Source organism: Sesamum indicum, linkage group LG6 (genome assembly GCF_026168435.1).
Source record: "Sesamum indicum cultivar Baizhima isolate 11 linkage group LG6, ASM2616843v1, whole genome shotgun sequence".
In the NCBI taxonomy this organism is placed as follows: Eukaryota; Viridiplantae; Streptophyta; class Magnoliopsida; order Lamiales; family Pedaliaceae; genus Sesamum; species Sesamum indicum.
In genome coordinates this window covers 928,597-948,669 of record NC_142662.1, presented here as the reverse complement: position 1 = coordinate 948,669, position 20,073 = coordinate 928,597, and the positions used below count along the sequence as shown (strand labels likewise).

The 20,073-nt window shown below is 37.5% G+C and overlaps 2 protein-coding genes and 1 long non-coding RNA gene across 18 annotated transcripts; 2 read left to right on the top strand and 1 right to left on the bottom strand.

Moving 5' to 3' along the window:
* Positions 1–3,721: 3,721 nt before the first annotated feature.
* LOC105165740 (uncharacterized) lies at positions 3,722–6,140 on the top strand. 12 transcript variants are annotated; one of them, XM_088881062.1, is made up of 5 exons: positions 3,722–3,917; positions 4,133–4,205; positions 4,981–5,142; positions 5,264–5,312; positions 5,452–6,140. In XM_088881062.1, the coding sequence occupies exon 5, from the start codon at positions 5,490–5,492 to the stop codon at positions 5,904–5,906; it is 417 nt and encodes a 138-aa protein (XP_088737188.1). In that variant the 5' UTR covers positions 3,722–3,917; positions 4,133–4,205; positions 4,981–5,142; positions 5,264–5,312; positions 5,452–5,489; the 3' UTR covers positions 5,907–6,140. The 12 variants fall into 12 exon arrangements, with proteins under 12 accessions (XP_088737188.1, XP_020550823.1, XP_088737190.1 ...); XM_020695164.2 differs by having other exon boundaries at positions 3,722–3,938; XM_088881064.1 differs by lacking the exons at positions 4,981–5,142; positions 5,264–5,312 and adding an exon at positions 4,327–4,379.
* A 772-nt stretch (positions 6,141–6,912) lies between these two features.
* Positions 6,913–18,388, top strand: LOC148787626 (uncharacterized). 5 transcript variants are annotated; one of them, XR_016065874.1, is made up of 7 exons: positions 6,916–7,124; positions 7,938–10,530; positions 11,026–12,065; positions 12,219–14,143; positions 14,897–15,000; positions 15,090–16,045; positions 17,787–18,388. It is a non-coding gene; the product is annotated as an uncharacterized LOC148787626 (long non-coding RNA). The 5 variants fall into 5 exon arrangements; XR_016065873.1 differs by having other exon boundaries at positions 12,176–14,143; XR_016065876.1 differs by having other exon boundaries at positions 6,913–7,124; positions 11,026–14,143; positions 14,897–15,011.
* On the bottom strand, positions 7,833–15,018 carry LOC105165858 (uncharacterized). Its single transcript, XM_020694703.2, has 5 exons — positions 14,724–15,018; positions 14,290–14,649; positions 14,027–14,205; positions 10,973–13,921; positions 7,833–10,499 (listed from the first exon to the last, which is right to left on the bottom strand). Exons 1-5 carry the CDS (start codon positions 15,013–15,015, stop codon positions 7,908–7,910), a joined length of 6,372 nt encoding a protein of 2,123 aa, XP_020550362.2. The 5' UTR covers positions 15,016–15,018; the 3' UTR covers positions 7,833–7,907.
* Positions 18,389–20,073: the final 1,685 nt, after the last annotated feature.

The following is a 20,073-nucleotide window of genomic DNA, read 5'->3' as shown; positions in this document are numbered from 1 at the left end:
TCCATCTCACCATTTCATCTTTCTTGCAAAACCAAATTCTTCCGATCATCAGCAACATGGCAATCCATCACAAAGCAACAACGTTTGTTCTCCTGTTCTTGCTCTTTCTCCACTCACACACTACTGTTTTTGGTGCAATGGAGAATGTTGTAACAAGGACGTTGCAGCCAAGAAAGCTGCTGATTTCTGTAAACTCATTCTCTGTAAACAAAGGGAAGTTGAGCACCGGAGCAACGGTGGAGCCCGACAAAGCAGTCGAAAACGGGCTGAGGAAACGGCCTCCCAGTTCTTCCAATCCTACTCAGAACAAATGAAATCTTAATTCCCATGTAGATGAATTAGTACGAGGAGGGATCAATCATCAAATGTTTGTGTCTCTCCTTCACATAATTTTTGCAGTTTTCTTTGGTCTTTTTATGGTTGTTTTAGTTTAGTTTATTACAGGAAGGAAATTAAGTAGGCTTGATCAGCAGTAATTCAGCTCCTTTACTGGGCCATTTCCTCTGTTTCCCATGTCAGAAATTTTCATTCCTAATATTGTGTAATTATCATTAGGTCTGAGGAATGATCAAGTGTATGTAAACCACTGTTTACTGCTTAGCATTACCAAGATCTCATCTGTCTGCTTATTTTCACTTGTTTAAGGTAAGAATTTTTGTTGTTGGATCAATGCACATTCTCCTGATCAAACTCGGACAGGTTCAGGTTCAGATTCCAGTTAGCTTTAGCACCGTGTTGCTCTATTTAAGGATAGGTGCACTTCAGTTTTAGACATGAGTCCTGACTTCTCCTCCATACTTGGTACTTCATCACCAAGAATTTATGATGGTGTGGGAGGGAGAGAGAATTCAATTTTCTTGAGCGACATGGTTGTTTTTGGTGCAATGGAAGATGCTGAGATGGTTCTGGTTGTTGTTTGAGGCCAATCCGGCGTGGTTGTTGCACCACGACAGCTATGTGTTGTAAAATTCTAGTTCAAATTAGATTTAACCACGTCAAATCAGGTCTTATCGTGTGAATAATATATGACTTAACGAATGTAAATAACCGTCATGTGATTGATTTTGTTCAGTTTGACTAGGCTTAATTTGGATAAGATTGTTTTCTTTTTGTGAGCATTGCTCTAATCTGCTGTGGAGGTATGATTTTTCCATTTTCATTTATAAATTTACACAAAATAAGCGGTATTTTCGATAATTTCACTGTGTTGGCTCACAATACCATACCCCGTAAATTTGGCACATATCATATTTGTGTATTAAATAAAATATCTGAATCCAAATTAATGTCTCATTTTGTGTCTCAATATTACAAATGAAATATTTTATTTTCTTTTGAAGGGAAAAAAGATCATGCTCTCAAATTATTATTATTAAATCCGACTGAAGTGGGCCATGTCTAAGCTTGGCCCAATTCCAATTAACCAATTCTCGGCCTGCATTTCATTCAGCCCATTTTCAAGTTCTTGGGCTGGGCCTAAAGAACGGACTTGGCCTCTTGCAACATCATTTGCAACAAATGGCTATGAATTTACATTAGATTTACATCTACACCCTTGATTTTGTTTACACGTACAAACTATCCGTACTTTTTAAAAAATTATATATATACCTATAAAAAATACCAACATCATTTATACGTTAACTTCTCATTTTTTAAAAAAATTACACATAAATTATGAGAAACGTTAATGTTATTACATAACTACCCATGTTTTTTGGTTGTCAGAAATGTTTCTATAATTATACAATATTTTTGGTATAAATAAACCATAAATTAGGGAGTGTAAATGCAATTAACTCCTTAATTTGATTTCTGTTCATGTAATGATTAGAATAATTGAATATTTCTATCCTACAAATAATTTATTTTTTCTAAATAATTTCAGAAAATAAATTGGACATCACAATTTATCACCATTTCAAATATGATAAATTGTACTGTTGTTATAGGCTTATTTTGTGTTCTTATACAATTCAATTTCAGACACATTTTTTCAAAAAAAAAAGGTATAAACTAAAGTTAATTTATCTATTTATAGAGTATAATTGGACACATAGATGTCCTTATCCTTGCATCACTTTTGTAGAGGATAGGGAAAGGTTTTTAGGACATTGATAGATATATGGTTGAAATGAATTTGCATGAGCTGAGACCTCTTGCATCTGTGACCCTAGTGATGCCCCATTAATGTAATCAATTTGATGACCTATGGTCAAGGCCAATTTGGTCTTTTTAGGCATGTAATGATTGTTGTGCTACGAAATTAATTTTATTATTTTTTTTTCATGAATTCGATGCCCAGAAAATTCTTACTCACTATATTCAGACAAACTCGAGATACGGTTATTGAAATGTATGTAGTAATTAATCAAATCTTGATTAATGGATACAACGGTAAACCACGTCCACACCATTTTTGTTTTGAATTACAATTGACTTTTGATAGAATTAAGAAAGACAACACTCAAACATAACTATTAGTATTTAAATTGTTCAAAAAATTATTGATGCCCTGAGTTATAGGTATCAATCTTATTTTTTGAGAGGGTCAAATAAATTCTCTAACAGTATGAAAAAGACTATAATGCCCTCCTCATTTTGCCCAAAATAGAAGTTCTTCAACAGCCCCAAAGCCCCTCAACATTTCTACATTGGAGTTAAGTAATCTTACCCCCCAACAAATGGTTGGTCATCTAATTGATGAAGTCTCAATGGGAGTGATGAGCTATGCCCTACCCTTCTATTCAACTCCAAGCATTGTTTATTTATGGTCCTTTCTTCTTTCACATTTTGCATTCTACTCCACAAATTTCCTTTATTTAGTCTGCCATTTTCTTTTTACATTTTCTCTCCCCAAGAATCAATTAATTCGATAATATTTCCTAATCGGGCTCTTTGAAACTGCACTCTATACTTTATATATTGGGTGTAGCAAAGGCAGGAACCACAAATACCTGATTGAAAGAATAGGTTATGGATTCTCGTTACGTTTGTCATAATTATAAATATTCTTATTATTTAAAAAATTATAAATATTCTTGAAATTAACAACTATACAAAAAATACCACTTCAACGAGCTATAACGAGTAGTATTTGTTAAACATTCTTTAATTTAATAAATATTTATATTTTTTTTGAATAACAAGAATGTAATTATGATTATGACGACTTCATGGAAACTCAGTGTAATTTACTTTAGGGAAAAATGCAAGCAACCCCCTTGTGATATCACAAATGAACAAATTACCCCCTTATGAAAAAATAAATAGCGATTTACCTCCCTGTATTTTTTAAAATACAATAATTTACCCCCCTATGATTTTTAAAATGAAGCAATTTACCTCCCTGTATAAGGAGGTAAATTGCTTCATTTTAAAAAATATAAGGGGGTAAATTGCTATATTTTTTTCATAGGGGGGTAATGTGCTCACTTTTAATATCACATGGGATAAATTACTATTCACCCATTTACTTTATAATCAACATGATCGAGTACATGAGATAGAGTATATCATCTAAATGACCCTTTTCGTCAGCCTTGATCACAGGAGGAACTAGAAACAGTGTCACCAATTTCACTTAAGTTGAGATTGTGTTTGTATATTTAAATTGGAACTGAGGGGATTGGAACCTTTTTGAAATTTTAATAACAATTTTAACTGGCAAAAGAACAAAGAGGGCTGCTGCTTGATAAAAGGCAAACAACAAAAATTTATCTGCATTTATCACCGGCCTCCTGACTCACACACTCTCACACACACAAGGCTAACATAGATTATACACACTTGACACTTCTACTAAAGAATCTATAAAATCCAATCAACAAATTATCCCTTCACGTTTCCCAGCTGGGGGCTCATATCTCTATCTTCTCTCGTGTGCTATCTATCATACTCTTTGTTTTCTGGTACATGTGAGTTTTTGCCTCTTTATGGTACGATTTTATGCCTCTTGTTTCATTGCAGAATGACCAATTCTTGAGTCTTTTTGAATTAATCCTGTCTAGTTTTCAATTTTCTTGATCTGGGTTCTTGGCAGTTCCATCCAAGATCACATTTTTTCAGTAAAAATTAGCTTCTTTGAGCTTCTTACCGCAATCTTGAAATTAAATATTAATCTGGGCTTCAGTGGTTTTGGAGAGTCTGCGCGGCGCATGGTTTAGCAGATTCATTCTAATGACTTTGAGAAAATGGATTTCTTGGTGAGTTTCATCTTTCCCTTTTGTTTGCTTCGTTTCTTTTTTCCTTTAGCTGAGGGGGTTTAGTGGTTTCTGTAGTTATAAAAAGTGAAAGATGAAATCTTGATCTTATTGCTATCTGTAGGTGCTGCAGTCCATGGATCTGCCTTTAATTTGGTTCAACATGATTGTGACCCTGTAAAGATGGTTCTTTGTGCTCTGCATGTATTTCTTTCAAATAGAAACTGACCTCCTGAATCTCAATTATCATTCCAATATCACCAGAAAGTATACGTTTGGTTTGAATTGAAACTTTACTTTCTCCGTTGGTTTCTTGATTTCATGGTTCTCTCTCACTGTTTAATCTGCTCATGTGACTGTTTGTTAGACTGTGTGTAAAAGGAGTGACATGAAAGGTTATTCTTAGCCTTCTAGTGGGGAAGAAGGGATGATGATGTTTCTGGATCAGATACTGGTGAAATCCTCTGGTAGTTGTGTTTCAGGTGTCATGCTTTGTCTGTGTTGTTTTGAGGTTCCTTAGTTGTAATGTGTTGAAAAACAAATAATCCAGTGGTTTGAAACTGTCCTGAGCATGCTGTGTTTATCGATATGCAACAGATTCCAATGTGTTTGTGTTGTCTGAAAACTTTTTGTTGATGTCTGATATGCTTACTTGGGTTGAAATTCTAGTTGCTAAACTTAAATCTATATCCTTTCTCATGGTTTGTTGCTAAGTATTTTTAATTTGGTATATTAATTTGTGCTGTGTTTTCCAATGAATCTTGGCCCAATTCCATAGCTAAGAAATCTGCCTATGAAGTTAGACTGAAGTTTGAATTCAAACACCCGAACTCAAGCGTGTGATTATGTAACTTTCCCTGCTGGTTGAGGACAGAAGATTCTACCTTTGATCTACATATGATACTACTTGGTAGCTTGTCTCAGAGAATTACTATCCACTGTGAGGCTTCATCCGGACGCTGAGAAAGTTCATGTTTATCTTGAGCATGATATGGTTACCTTTTATGTTTTCTCTTCAAAGTTGTCTCTATTTGGACTTGATGGGCTTAGAAAAACTACAGGTTGTACTTTGATGTTGTTCGGAAACCGGGCTAATAATTGCCTGACTAGGTAATGCTGGAGACCATAAGAACGCTCTCAATGCTGCGTTCTGAATGTGAAACATTATCATTTTCTTTTTCTTTCATGAAATTTGGTTTTGATGTTCTATATAGTCAAATAACATATGATTTGTGTTTTTGGTTGGCAGAGATATAGACAACTTGTGTGATATCACTACGTTTGTATATGATTATGGGCCGGGGCAGAGCAAAAGGAAAGAAGCTGTCCGTAACTAACCAAGAAGATCTTGGGAGCGGTGAGGAAGAAAAGATCCCTGCACAGAAGAGAAGAGGAAGGCCACAGAAATCACTTAAAGAGGAGATAGACGAGGATGAATCCCAGAAAATAGACGAGGAAGACAGTGACGACACAACTGGGCTACCCAATAAAGACATGAAAGGCAAAATTTCGACACAGAATGGGAAAAAACGGAAAAGGAACATCCAAGTAAAGGAGAAAATCGAGTCAGTGAAAGAGGAAAATGGAAGTGTGACCAGATCGAATGCTGATGAGTCGAACAAATCAAATGGTTTCCGCCAAAACGGAAACAGGCGAAAGAACAAACCCCGTCGAGCTGCTGAGGCAATTGTGGAGTGCAACTGAAAAGAGTGATCAGTGATCAGCCTCTTGAAGAGAACTTTTGTCTGTAACAGCAGATGCCAGTGGAAGTGAAGAGCTTGTCTCCTCTACTTGTGTTCTTACAATTTTTACTTCTCATTTTTTGGCACATTTGTTCTGAATTCATAGTGTATTTGGACATGGCTGGTCACACTTGTAATGATTTTGAGACATTGGTGTCTTGTGATGACAATGATATCTTCTGTGATGTTCACATGATTGCTGTTGTTGTTCTTTCAAGAATGGAGCTCTTGTATATCACTGTGTGATTTCACTGCCCTTCAGACAAAACTTCAAACAAATTACATGTATTATTATACTATTTCATTTTATTGGGAATTTCAGCTACTTGAGGACTCCTATGATCCAAGATTAATCTGATGATATTATAAAATAAAACATAGTAATTGTTATATATATGAGATTATTTGATTTCTTTTTTCTTTTACGGTTCTACTCTCATTATTTACTAAAAATATAAAATTTATCGTGTGAATTTGAATAAAATTCAACAGTTAAACATATGTTTCTTATATTGAACGTGCAAATAAACAATATAAATCATGTCACATCAATATAATTTAAATCTCATTTATAATAATATGCGGTCCTCGCACCTCATGATATGTTACTAATATATATATATATATATTTATATGTGTGAAATATAATTATTTTTTTATTAAATTTAGAAGTTATTAATCTCCCAAATATTTATGTACAATTTTGTGAAAAAATATATTAGTAGTTGATTAAGTAGTAATAATTTATAATTTAATTAAAAAAATGGCATTATGAAATCTTATACTGTATTATATGAATATTTTTAGGTTACTCCTATATATATATGTATATAAAAATACTCTTTTTGAGTTAAGTTTTTCTCTGTTGGGCCTACAGCGGGATTGTCTTCGGGCCAGTCATACCTTTGGCCCAAATCTCGGAAGAAATTACAAAACTATGGCCCAAGATGGAGAGGAATAGGCGGCCCATCGGTTGTTCTTGATCGCGTCCCACCATGCACGATTTCACTGTTTTTGAACAGCGTTTTTCTGTTTTTAGTTGGTCCTGAATAATCGCGCGACTTATGTATAATTTTGGCAATCGCTGGGAGAAATTTTCCGGCACTGAGCAGAAAAATCGACACTGAAAACGGCGGAATCAGGCTCGATCAGTGAAGCCCGGCGGTTGTTCTTAAACACAGTAGGTTTCCACATATTCTATCGCATCTTTGTATTTTTGGTATGTGTTTTCGCATCTCTGTATGTCTACGTGAAAGAGTTCTCTGTTTAAATATCTGATATCTGATTTTTGGGCTGTTCTGAATCTAATATTTCTTTTTACCTGAGAGAATTGCTGGCAGAGTACTTCTCAGAACACGAATATTGCTTGTATGGTTGTGGTGTTGATTCCCCCCCTCCCTCTTGTGTGAAGGATTGTGCTTGCGTGTATTGAGCATTTGGTTGTTGAGCGATGTCTTCTTTTCGTTCAAATTAGGTAATAATATAATTTCCTGTGTAAGCTATGTATTTGTCTCCAGAATCCTAATCGCACTATCAGGGATTTGAATGTGATTTCCCCAACACGATTTTTTGTTTCTATCTGGTGTATGCCCTGGATACCACAAGGTGAAATGGCCCGCTGATGGATATATGTACTAACAAGTTACCAGTATGGGGATGATCCTGTTACTAACTTAAACCAGAGTTCCAACAAATGTATTGATGTGATATTTTTTATACTCTTGGTTTATTAGTTTTGCAGTATTCCTGTTTCCAGATTATGGATTGTGTAATCATGTAATGCCAGTGGAATATACACTTCCAGCCTTTTTCTTGTGGTTATTCTGAGAAAAATATGGGTTCTTAGCTTATCATGGAAAGCAGCAAATATGCTACTGAAAACCAACTATAAAGATAGGTTCCATCTTTTATTGTCTACTGAAAGCTTGAAAGACTTACTAATTCATAATCCTATAGGAACAATTTAGTTGACAAACTCTTCCTTCATTGCTAGGGACAGAGCACCTAGGCTACCTTCAGTCCCTACAGTCACACCAGGCATGGCGACAGCTCTGCTTCCCACGAATCCACCTTTTCTGACAACAATCTTTCCATACTTAACTTGCCCCCCCTCACCCTCATATATGTGTCCAAAGAGCAAAGCTTCCCTCCCTACAGATCCGTACTCTTCTAATTCTACTAATTCAGGGTTTAACACAGCCCCCATGCTGTCCACATAAACACCTCTGTCCCAGGCAATTTCTGATCCCATGAGCTTCATCCATACGTTAAAGAGAAATGATCCACTTGCCATTTCCATGAAATATTCTCCAACCAGTGTCCGTATAGCCTGCCAAGTAGTGTCCGTGAATATCCTTGCACTCCAGATCGGCTCGATCTTTCCTTCTTTCCTCTTACCTACCAGAATCCATTTACTCAAGACACAAAGAAGCCCTGCTAAGATGCCTGAGAAAAGCCAAAAGAAAGGCAGCAAGAAATGCATCTGTGTTTTGTGGATCTTATTCAGGTAGAAGATGAAGTTCATCGGAGCAAAGATTACCACTCCAATCAGAAAATAAGGCAGAAAAATCTGCAGAAATGGTTGAGCAGAAATCAGCCACAAGGTTACATACCAAGGCCGCGCCAGTGTCACTTCTTTGGAAACATTTTTCTCCAGTGTTGCTGCCATTGGACAGCCTGAAAGATCAACTGTGACATCAGACTGGTCCAAGAAAGTCCTCCATGCCTCAGGAAGTGGCTTTTTGTTTCGTAGATGTTGGCATATTGCATACACTACTGAACGGCCGTGATCCATTGATGCACTCTGATTACATGATGAAGCCCTGATGACATCCACTTCCGCGCATCTGAGAAATGGGTTGAACTCCAGACCTTCTGATTCCTCTTTGGTGAGCACTTGATCAATTGTGATCTCCCCCACGTCAAAGTGTGGAAACTCTCCTTCATCCCATGGCTTGGTACAGTCAAGTGCAATTTCGCGTGGTATTTCGTCATCTGGGACTGATCGCATTTGCAGCTGAAGGACATAGCGAACTCTGTCCGGAGAATTCACTCGCCTTTGGAAATCATCAGAGAGGAAAAGTAGAGGACGCTTGTCACTCTCATCTCTTGGGATTGCACCTGTTTCTGGCGGAAGTATACCCATTGGCTCTACCTTGCCATTGTCCTCCCCAAACTTCTTATCAAAGGGCCTTAACTTGAATTTGACATACATTTCTTGTCCATCTTTGAATCTGAACAGCCTGCAAATATTTGAGTAATAGTGAAGCTCGGTGTAAGAGTCTGCCCGCCTTAAGGAGCCCCACATTGCATCACGAATGTGTGGAGCATGCTTCACATGTTCTTCTCGTGCTGCAGCTCCACAGACAAGCCATGTGGCAAAGTCACCTATCGTTCGAGCATGAAAAGCATTACCAGTCTTCAAGGTCAAATCAAGCAGTGGAGATCTTTCAGCAGTGATGTTTGAGAAGATTCTTATTGCTGCACCACGTGGGTCCAGTCGTGCATCATCATCTGAGCTTAAACAATTACTATGGCGCATGATGATGGTGTAAGTCTTCCCAGGAGAGAAGATTGTATGATCTGGAAGACCTGGTATGTGATCATAAAGCCTTAGACTTCCCTTACCAGCAGCACCAATCCGGTGGAAGTATCTTGACTTTACCTTGAGTGTTGAGCCTGCGAAATTTGCTGCAAGATTTCCCAGCACTTTCCTATATTTCATGTCCATCTCCTCTATCCTATCATCAAAAGATTGGACAGTGTTCTTAACCATGACTGGGGTTGGAGAGCCAACAAAAACACCACCACTTTGGAGAACTCTGTTTGCAGGAGCAACTGAAAGTGCCCCAAGAATAACATCTTTCTCAATGACAGAACCAGGGAGGACTAGACTTTGACTCCCTACTACTGAGTTGTCTTGTATCTCGATTCCCCCTGAGAGGTAGCCACTTGAGTTGTAATAGCCAGGAATGATGCGGCTGAAATCCCCTAAATGTACCCCATCAGCTAGTGAAATGAGTTCTGGGTCTGACACAGGATTGATGGCTCTGATAGAACAATGTTCCCCAATTTTGGCTCCAAGATGGCGTAAATACAAACAGAAAGCTTCTGTTCCAGAAAGAAAGCGAGCAAATCTTATGTGACAAGCAGTGACAATCCTGTGGAGGAACCAAGTTTTGACAGGTGTTCTAGACATATCTTCATTTCTTACTATATAGGATTTCAGTAAGCAGGTGTAACAACAGAGAATAATGCCGTAAGTGGTGTAAGCCATGGCTATCGAGATTGCAAAGCTGATTGGGCTTGAGGGGATGGTATTAAATATTACTGTGTAGGCAACAATGGTGTGAGGGAACCAATGAAAGGCTCCAGATATGCTAATAAATGCAAAGTGCTGCATGGTGGGAGGCTTTTGCAGTAGCCAGAGGTAGATAAAATAAGACATAGCTGCCGATAAGCTGCCAAGACAACCTATTGCATAGATGCAAATTAAGTGTCTGATGGGTGCATAATTCTCACAGTTTTTGTTGATAATTTGCCATCCCATTTTACCCTGTGGCCATCATAGAAGAGGGAAAGCCAAGGTCAGTGAACGACTCTGTAGATATTGATTTACAGTTTCCCTAAACATGCTCCCATTAATCTTTTAAATACCAATCGAACTATGTGTATACTCCAGTATATAACTACTTCTGCCAGTTTCTGGGACCAGGATACTTAGAAAGGCTATATCGTGTATTAATGCTCAATACAAATTGCTATATCAGTTCTGCTATTGATTCCTGTTTTCCATAACATTATCCAGTGCATGGTGAACAGGTGAATTGCTGCATGGCTGAATTGTGGAGACCTGACTTCACTTATTTACAAGTCATTCCTATTTCAGGACTTAAGTTATTGAATAAATATGCATTAGGAGATTTTACTAGTGATAAGAGAATTTTGTAACGTGTTGCATGCATACCTATTATCTAACCAGTTTCAGTAAAGAACTTTGAATTAAGTTTCCGAAAAAATAGAGGTTACCTTTTGCATGTTATCGGCATTTGTCATTGCCTCACTTTTTCCTTCTCCACCAGAAGTGAGTGCAAGTACTTCATCTCCATCTTCCACCACTGTGCCTCTCTGAAGCAGAGCATATGGTCCCACGGAAGATCTTCGGCCGATTCTGATGGGGGAGAAACTCAAAATTCCATTTTTCAATTCATGGCTTTGAAGCAATGCTCCTTCTGCAAGTACTGCATCTTCACCAATTGAAACTAAAAATGGATCAGTGATGTCAACAGTGTCGAGTAATGCAGAGGATGCAATCTTAGCTCCTAGCATCCTGAACCAGTAGTTGATGAACACAGTGCCTCTCAGATGAACTGCTAGAACTCTTGAAGAAATCTCTTGAGCCTTGTAAAGTGTCCACCATTTGATGAATTCAGCAGACCAAATTGAAACCTCTGGATCCAATGCGTAGTTTGGCTGCAGAAATGGAGTGCCCAAGAAAGCTATGCAAATGCAAGTGGAGAAAATACATAACATCCAAGAAAGCGGGGCACACACCAGTATAATCAAGTAGCCGAACCATGTACCTCTCTGCACTGCATGGCCAGTAGATGTCCAATATGTAAATGTGGAAACTGAGAGATATGCAGGGAACATCAACAAGAAGCAAACATAAGCAAGTGCCACAAGTTGCAATAACCAAATGCTCAGCTTATGAGATGAAGAAGCCTCAAGAACCATTGCTGTTGCTTTTGAGTTTTTCTTTGTAGAATTTGGCAAACCAGGGGCTGCTTGAGGGCGAGATTTCTTTAACAGACTGTCTGAAAAATTTGCTAAGTCATCAATGCAGGTTGCTGTAAAAATATCAATGGCACCAACAGGAACCCCAAGAAAATCTGAAAGTTTTTGAGCGGCTCGGACCACACCAATAGAATCGACCCCATAAGATACAAGACTTTCAGTGATGGAGATATTGGCAATAGAAACTCCAGTCATTTGAGAGAGCAGCTCCATCAAAAACTTAATTATGTCTCTCCTAGTTATACTGGAATGTGTTGGAGGGTTAGCTCTCATGCCTTGGGGTTCTGACTCATTCTGCTTAGTCTGGATCAGCAATTTTTCACCGGTACCTAGCTGATAAACAATATCCAGCGTTCCATCAACAAACTTTCTATTACATTCAAACCTCTTGATTTTTCCTGATGTTGTCTTACTAATGGTTTTTGGTTTTATCAGAACAATGGTAGCAACCATTACTCCATGTTCTTCTGCAACGCAGGTCTGGATCTGTCTGAGAGCTTCCTCCAGAACAGATTTAACTTCTCGAACCTCTGCAATTACCACCAACCCAACTTGATCAGAAACTTCAGAAATTGGTATCCCTTTTGACAGAAGTATCTCCTTAGGAACACCAATTGCAGCACAACAGCCAGGACGTATGAGTTGGCATGAGTTCTCAACTGTTTTCTCAACATCCGAGGAATATATATTCCTCCCTGCAACAATTATGAGATCTTTTATTCGACCAGTAATGAATAATTTTCCATCAATAATTCGCCCCAGGTCTCCCGTTCGTATGTACTTCTTTCCAGGTTGGCTATTTAGCTCATTTCTGAATGTCTTTTGGCTCAAGTCCTCCTTGTCCCAGTACCCAACTCCAGCACTTGGGCTACTAATCCATAGCTCGCCTTCTTTTCCAAAGTTTTCATGTTCTGTGCCAGTTTCCAGATCAACTATTTTGATATGGACATCAGCATCATCATCTTGATTAATATAGCCACAACACACCCTATCTTGCCAATCAACCAATATCTCTTTACCCTTGCCATATGCACTACATACATAAACACAGTTCTCTGCTAATCCATAACCCGGAGCCATAACCTCTTGAGAGAGTCCAAAAGGTTGAGTCAAATCAAGAAACTTTCTCATGGTTGTTGCCCTGATTGGTTCAGCCGCAACCATGAGAAAAACCATGGAGGACAAATCAAAATTTTGTCCTTTGTTGGTCTCTAACCTACGATTAAGGAGTTCGAAAGCAAAATTGGGTCCAGCGCTATGAGTAGCACGATATGTGCTTATAGTTTGCAACCATAAGAGGGGATTCCTGATAAATGTCAGTGGAGAAAACAAAATTGCAGACCCTCCACTTACCATACTAGTGAAAAGTCCCCCAATGAGTCCCATGTCATGATACTGAGGCAGCCAACTAACTAGTACTGTCTTTGATGTGCTCTTGTATTTTCTCCTCATCATTTTTACATTGTGAATAAGCCCACCATGAGTTATCATGACACCTTTGGGGTCACCGGTTGAACCTGATGTGAACTGAAGAAAGCATAAATCATGTGCCGAAGGTTCATACCTCTCTGCTGTGTGACTGCGGGATATGGAGATTTTGGCTTTTTTCACCCAAGAATCTGTATGCAACCATGGCAAATCAGGCCAACAGGGGGAGTGTTTGCTGTTTCCTTTAAGAGCTAACATGTTTCTGGCAGAAGCTGCCTTAACTGTTATGTGATAGCTAACAGTTGATAGAATTGCTACTGCATTGCATGCTTTGGCAATGTTAGACACATGAAGCAAAGCTTGTCCACCCCTTTGAGCTGGATCTGGTGGAACTGCAGGCACTGGTACAACACCAGCTCTCAGACACCCGAAGAAGGCATCAATGAAATCTAGACCTGGGATATAGACCAAGAGAACCCTATCACCAGTCTTGATGGTTGGGTTATGACATGTCAAAAGTTTTTCGCAGATCTCGGAAGCATTAAAATGAAGTTGTTTATATGTTCTCTGTGCTACAACATGTCCCTTCTCATTGATCCATGTATATAGCGTCCTGCTCTGGGTGACAATATGAGTACCCCAATATCTCAAGTATGCATCAAGTGAGGAAAGATCTGGAAACTGGACCCCTGGTGATTCATTCAATTGCTTGGAAACTAAGCCTCTGCAATTTGGTTTCACTGTCATTAGTCTCTGCAGAAACATTGGACAAAATTAGTTTGGCTCATAGATATCATTGTGTTTATCAATCAATGACAGCAGTACCCATGTTCTAATAATATGTATTCATGTTCTTACCTTTACATATGGGTAGCTTGGTTCGGGATTATAACTTGAGAAATGCTTCCGAACTAGCTCCAAGGCATATCTAGAGTTCCTCTCAGTCAGCTCAAATGCCATTAGCCCACCAACATAGTAAGTGTTCTGTTGACCCTGCAGTAGAAACTCCAGCTTGTCATAGAACCCGTCCTTCATGTCTGTTTTTTTCCGAAATATGAATATTGTCAGAAGTTATACAATAGATGCCTCTAGTAGTTCTTATATCAAGTAGCTCAGCATACCTTGACTGTTCACATGAGGAAAGTACTTGAATTTTCGTTGTAATACCACACTCTCCATCTCACCTCCCATTCTTTTAGCTGCAGCCATGGCAAGCTTGGTAACTTCAGTTCCCTGTATATCAGCAGAGTTCCCATAAGACCAGAACAGGAAGATATTTGTATCCCCATAAAATCTTTGCATTGCAACAGGATTTCCTATAGTTGCAGGATCATCCATAAACTCATCAAAGTAGTAGAAACCCTTTGGAATGTGCTCCAATCCCTTTATCTTCAAGACAGTGGTGTAGTAGTCAATAGTTTGTACTTTACTGAACAACTCCTTTTCTAGCTCACTTGTGTCAATACAGTCGCTCACAGTACCTACGCGGATAAGCAGTTAGATAATCTGGAGGAAATTACTTGACTTTCTTTTTGTGTGATAAAATATACTGTACCTTCTGCATTCATGGAAGGTGATCTATATGTCTTCCCACTGTTAAAGGGAAAAGCACCAGAGATGATGATTTTATCAAAATCTCTGCCTTCTACTTCGCCATTCACAGTTTGAAGTTTAACTTTGATGCCAGATGAATCACGTCTAATTGATAGTACTTCTGTGTTGCAACAGACTTCTATTGGCAGCCGTTCGCTCAACTTCTTCCAGAGACTCATGTAACCTCCTTTGAACCGCCGAATTTTTCCAGCCATTGATGTCCTTGTGAACTCATGAATGTAAGCATAAGGCATGTCTTGCACATATCCATATCCTGATGCTGTGTATCCATATATTACTGATTTAGGAACTGACGGAAAGCCTTCAGTCTTCAGATATTCCGGTGCCAACTCTGGAGCAATTTCACTCACAGCATGTACTCCAATTCGACCAGATTCCTTAGCCCTATCCTGCAGAAAGAGGAGATTGCATCAAAATTCGTTAAGTAGCTGAAAAAGTACAGGTATATTTTGTCTTATGATTTGCTGACCTGGAGTTTCAGTGTAAGAGATATCACAGATACATAATCTTCTACCAAATTCATTTCCTTGAGAGCTCCACATGAACTGTCAATAAGTGCAAATTTATGGGTGTCCATTTCCTCTGTTTCTACACCAACCTCGCCAGCCAAATGAAATATAGAAGGAGCACTGTTTGCTGCAAGAACTTGACCTCCCAAATCATAGATCCTTCCTGTAAGGAGACAATAAAGGTGTTTGAATATAATCCTCTTTTTACTGAGGTACTTTGAGCATAAAGATTTTCATCCAGCATATGCAAGACGCTACGCAGTTGACTACTAGCTTTCCATTCTCAACTGTTATCAGATTGGTCATGTATAAGCATTTGGTTTCAGCTGTATGCATTCATACATATTTCATCACCTTTACTTTATAGTAAAACGCTACTCACGTTGAATCTTTCCTAGAAACAAATTACTGATGTGGCACATACCTTGAATTTTAACTGATTCACACATGCCACCAGGGGAGTGATTTATACTAAAACATTACTCACATTGAATCTTTTCTAAAAACAAGATTTCTCATGTGGCACATACCTTGAATTTCAAGTGATTCACACATGCCACCAGGGGAGTGATGTTTCTCAAGTACTGTTACATTACTGTAACCCAGCTTACACAGTGCATAAGCAGCCGAAAGCCCACTGGGGCCACCTCCAACTACTGCAATCCTTGTATGTGGAGGAAAGCAAGGATGCAGCTTTGAGAATTGATCATCAATGGATACTCCATCCATATTTTCCAGGCAATTTGCTCTGCAGGTAAGTTGTATTTGACTATTTAGTCGAATTGAACATAAAATGCATGTGTACATAACACATACATCAATTTTCCAAACATCCTCACAGAATTCTAGCATTATATAGAAGCATGCAGATATTGCCCTTGCATTTTTGCACCAAGGATTCCAATAAAATGCTTACTAAAGGAAGGAACTTATCTGACTGCTTTAGGAGCTAGAAAAAATTTATCCTCAAGTTCAAAACATGAGGCAAAGTAAAGCCATGATAGCTGGTAGACAACCTAAGACAAAGTTTGTTACTACAAAAGCTTAATAACGGAACCAAATATTGCTTACATTTGCACTAGCAGCTGAGAAAAACGAGTGCAGTTTTGTACAATCTTTTGTGAATTGTTTTGAATTTGGTGGGGTGGGGGTTAGACTGGCTAACTAGAGAATGTAGGGAAAAATACTTGGAGAAAGAGACGAGCTATGAGTCTTTTTACGCTACTTCATTGAGGTTCCAAACACTAGGCTTGAAGAAAGATAATACATCTCGACGTGTTTATATAGCATGGCCATGAAGCATGAAGCTAATACGTGACAGAACTTCACAGACAGTGACATAATTTGTTTGCTCTCTTTGTTTTCCTTTACCTTGACAAATTCTCAGTATTTCAAAGTTGTATTACATTCAATACATGCATCACTGGATTTTGGAGTTTACTAAATCACATGGTACACAGAGCCGTCCCCAGTATGAGATTAGCATTAGCACAGGTATTCCTACACTTTGACAAGGTCTCACCATACATGTATTTCTAGAGAAATATTTTGAACCTTAAAAACAAAAAAATAAAAATAAAAAAGGAAATAAATAGCTGTAGTTTTTTATTTGACTCGATTATAATAACCTACATTTCCATCCTTTTCTTCTTCTAGAATATCCAACCTCAGAGAGTATCATCTGATGCAAAACCAGGTTTACGAAGGATTTTACGATGAACTTAAGTAATAAAATACAGGTTTTGTCTGGCATACACGTTTTTATCGCTGTTCATCCACAAAAGAAATCACTTTTCTGTAATAAATGGCGAAAGATTTAATCATTCAGTGCTTTTCAGTTCATGGATTACGAATCTTCGAGTAAGGATATTCCAGCAAAATCAAACTGTCTAATCGAAGTGATTAATACTTGTGTGTTTGGATCTTAGGAACATATTTGAATGTGGCTGTCCGGTCGGAGAATGGCCTTATGCTCTTGTATTATGGATAACTAGTCGATTCATTTGAACACTCTTGTCCAACAGAATTACGACAGTGGTGAAGCATATACTGTGGTAGATGCAGCATCTTGATGAAGCACACACTTTTAATTAATCATAGGTTGATTTGTCTTGGGTAGGAAAGGTTTCTTTGATGGTAAATACTTGTGGTTGTTGCCAACCTCATCTCCTCCTAATAGTACTTAAAATTATTGAAGCAAGATGTGCACTATTTGGAGTCGTTTTCTATAACAGAACAAAAATGACGGCAAATATAAGTATGTTAGGGGGTTTATGAAACTCAATCCAAAGCACCACCACCAATAATATATATATCAAGCAAAGCTAGTCTACCCACTTTTTCTATATAAATTACAAAATACTCTCACATCAAAGCGTGATTTTGATATCTATAGTAATTTAATCTCTTCTCGAAAAATAGTATTAAATATATATCCTTTTTAATATATTTTTTGTATTTTTCTTATCCATGTGTCGGTCGGATCGAACATGAAGACGTAAGGGCAGCTGACTGACACGACGGTGGCTCCATACGGGATGAAGGTGGAGCTTGAGAACAACAACAAATCTGAATTAGGACAAGGAAGCAAGGGAGCAATAGCTACATAGGGCAAGGCAAGAGGAAGAGGAGGCAGAGGCAGGGATTAAGGCATATAGTCCACTCTTAGGATTCTGGTAAGAGGGCGCGCGTCGTTTTTTTGGGGAAACCCCCCTGTAACCCCCCGGCTGCACTTGGTGTATTCCGTTCGTGCTCCTCACTTGAGGATCACTCTCTGCTAGCCACCCACTGAAAGCCGTTCGGATGCCTCACTCCATTTAGCTCGGTAGTTAAATACGGATTCGGCCAGTCGGCCGGCGCCCGCTGCGCTCTGCCCGGACACCCCTACTGGTTATAGCAAGAAGACCGAAGGACAACTGCTAGCTATAGAGGAACTCAAGCAAGGTAGCTCATTAATACAACTAGCTACAATCGACTTAGCTGCCTTACTTATGCGTTCGCGCCTTCCAACTAGGAAGACGCTCTCTACCCGCTACCCTATTAGCTAACCGTTCGGTCCCCTTCGGGTCCCTCTCTCCTTTTCCGGCTCTCTCTGGGGGAGCTTCTCCTTCCCCTCTACTATGCCTGTTCCCCTAACGCTTTTTGGGCTAACGGGAAACAGGCTAGGGTCGGGAAAGCAGCAGCCCCCCTTGCTTATAGCCCACTCGTGCTTTCCCACTAGGAAATCACGCAACGAAATAATATAACAGAGTTAATAATGTATAATTATTATAAGAGACTTTTATATTGCATACAAATTTTTAATTTGGAAAGTGAATTTTAGTATATTAAATTTGTATTGTGTTTTTTAAATTCAATATTTTAATTTTAAATACTTTTTAGGTGTTTTTATATTTAAAATTAATATATTTCATAAATAAATCTAACTTCTTGTAATATATATGAACTCAATAAAAAATTTAAGTTAATCAAATATATTTAAATAAAACAATAATATAAATAAATTAATTTAAAATATATCTAAATGTGAAAAAATGGGCAAAATTGACATTACACACTTAAATAACCTTAAAAAAAGACCAAAAGATGAAGCCCACTCACAAAATAAGTGAGTGTCAGACACTCTCTATTTGAACTTTTTTGTTGTATTTTATAAAATACAAGAGTTTTTGGCCTATAAGATTAACACAAGGGGATTTCTTGTTATTTCACTAAAATATAGGGGGTGTTACACAATTAATAGTTATTGAATAAAAATTGAACAAAAAAAACTAGTCATTCTTTTGTACTGTTCTTTTACTTCATATATATGGAATAAGGTGAACATCATTATTGTATCTATTTCTTGCAGGAGTAGATGAAATACTTGAACAAAATATTTTAAATAAATAGAGACTCCAATAATGTTAACATCATTCCATATATATAAAGCAAAAAAACACAAAATGAAGATAAGTTTTTTCACTTATCAACGGCTACTTTTTATCCAATGATTATACTTTGAGAACAAATTTAATCACAGTTACCCTCTTGATTTTGGGATGGATTGGCTTAATTATATTTTAAAATTGGTTGATATGGATTGACTAAATAAAATTATATTTTATATGGGTTGGATATGGGCTGTTAATGAACTTAAAATAGTTCGTTAATGGGCCTAATATGGTCGGGTTCTTAAAGATTCAACCTATAAACTTAAAAAAAAAAGAACCCACAATCTTCCTTTTTCAATCGGGTGAACTCTCAACTCCCTTTCTCCACACACAAACTACAAGAAAACAGAAGATTACTGATAAAAAATCAATTGACAATCTTAATATTGTCATTAATTATATGTAGTGACAAGACTGTTTCTTTTGTTATAATAAGAAATTTCATGATTTTAATAATTGCTATTATTTTGTAAACAATATTATTAACATGAATTAATGAAAAATAAATGTCCACAAAATTGTCACTAAGTATAATTAGTGACTCATGTATAGTGATGATCTAGTGACAACAAATCATACTTGTCATTATTTTATGTTGTCAGTAAGTTTTTAATATAGATGTGTCACTAATTTTATTTAGTGACAACTTTATACATATTTTTTGTCATTGATAATTATATAGTGACAAGATTAGAATTATTGTTACTATATATATAATATTAACGGTATTTTATAAATTATCACTTGATAGTTTGTCACTAATATTATATTGAATAAATTAAATTTTGTCATCCGAACTATGATCGTTTTTATACTTTGGTGTCTAAAATTTTTTGTGTCGACTTACCAT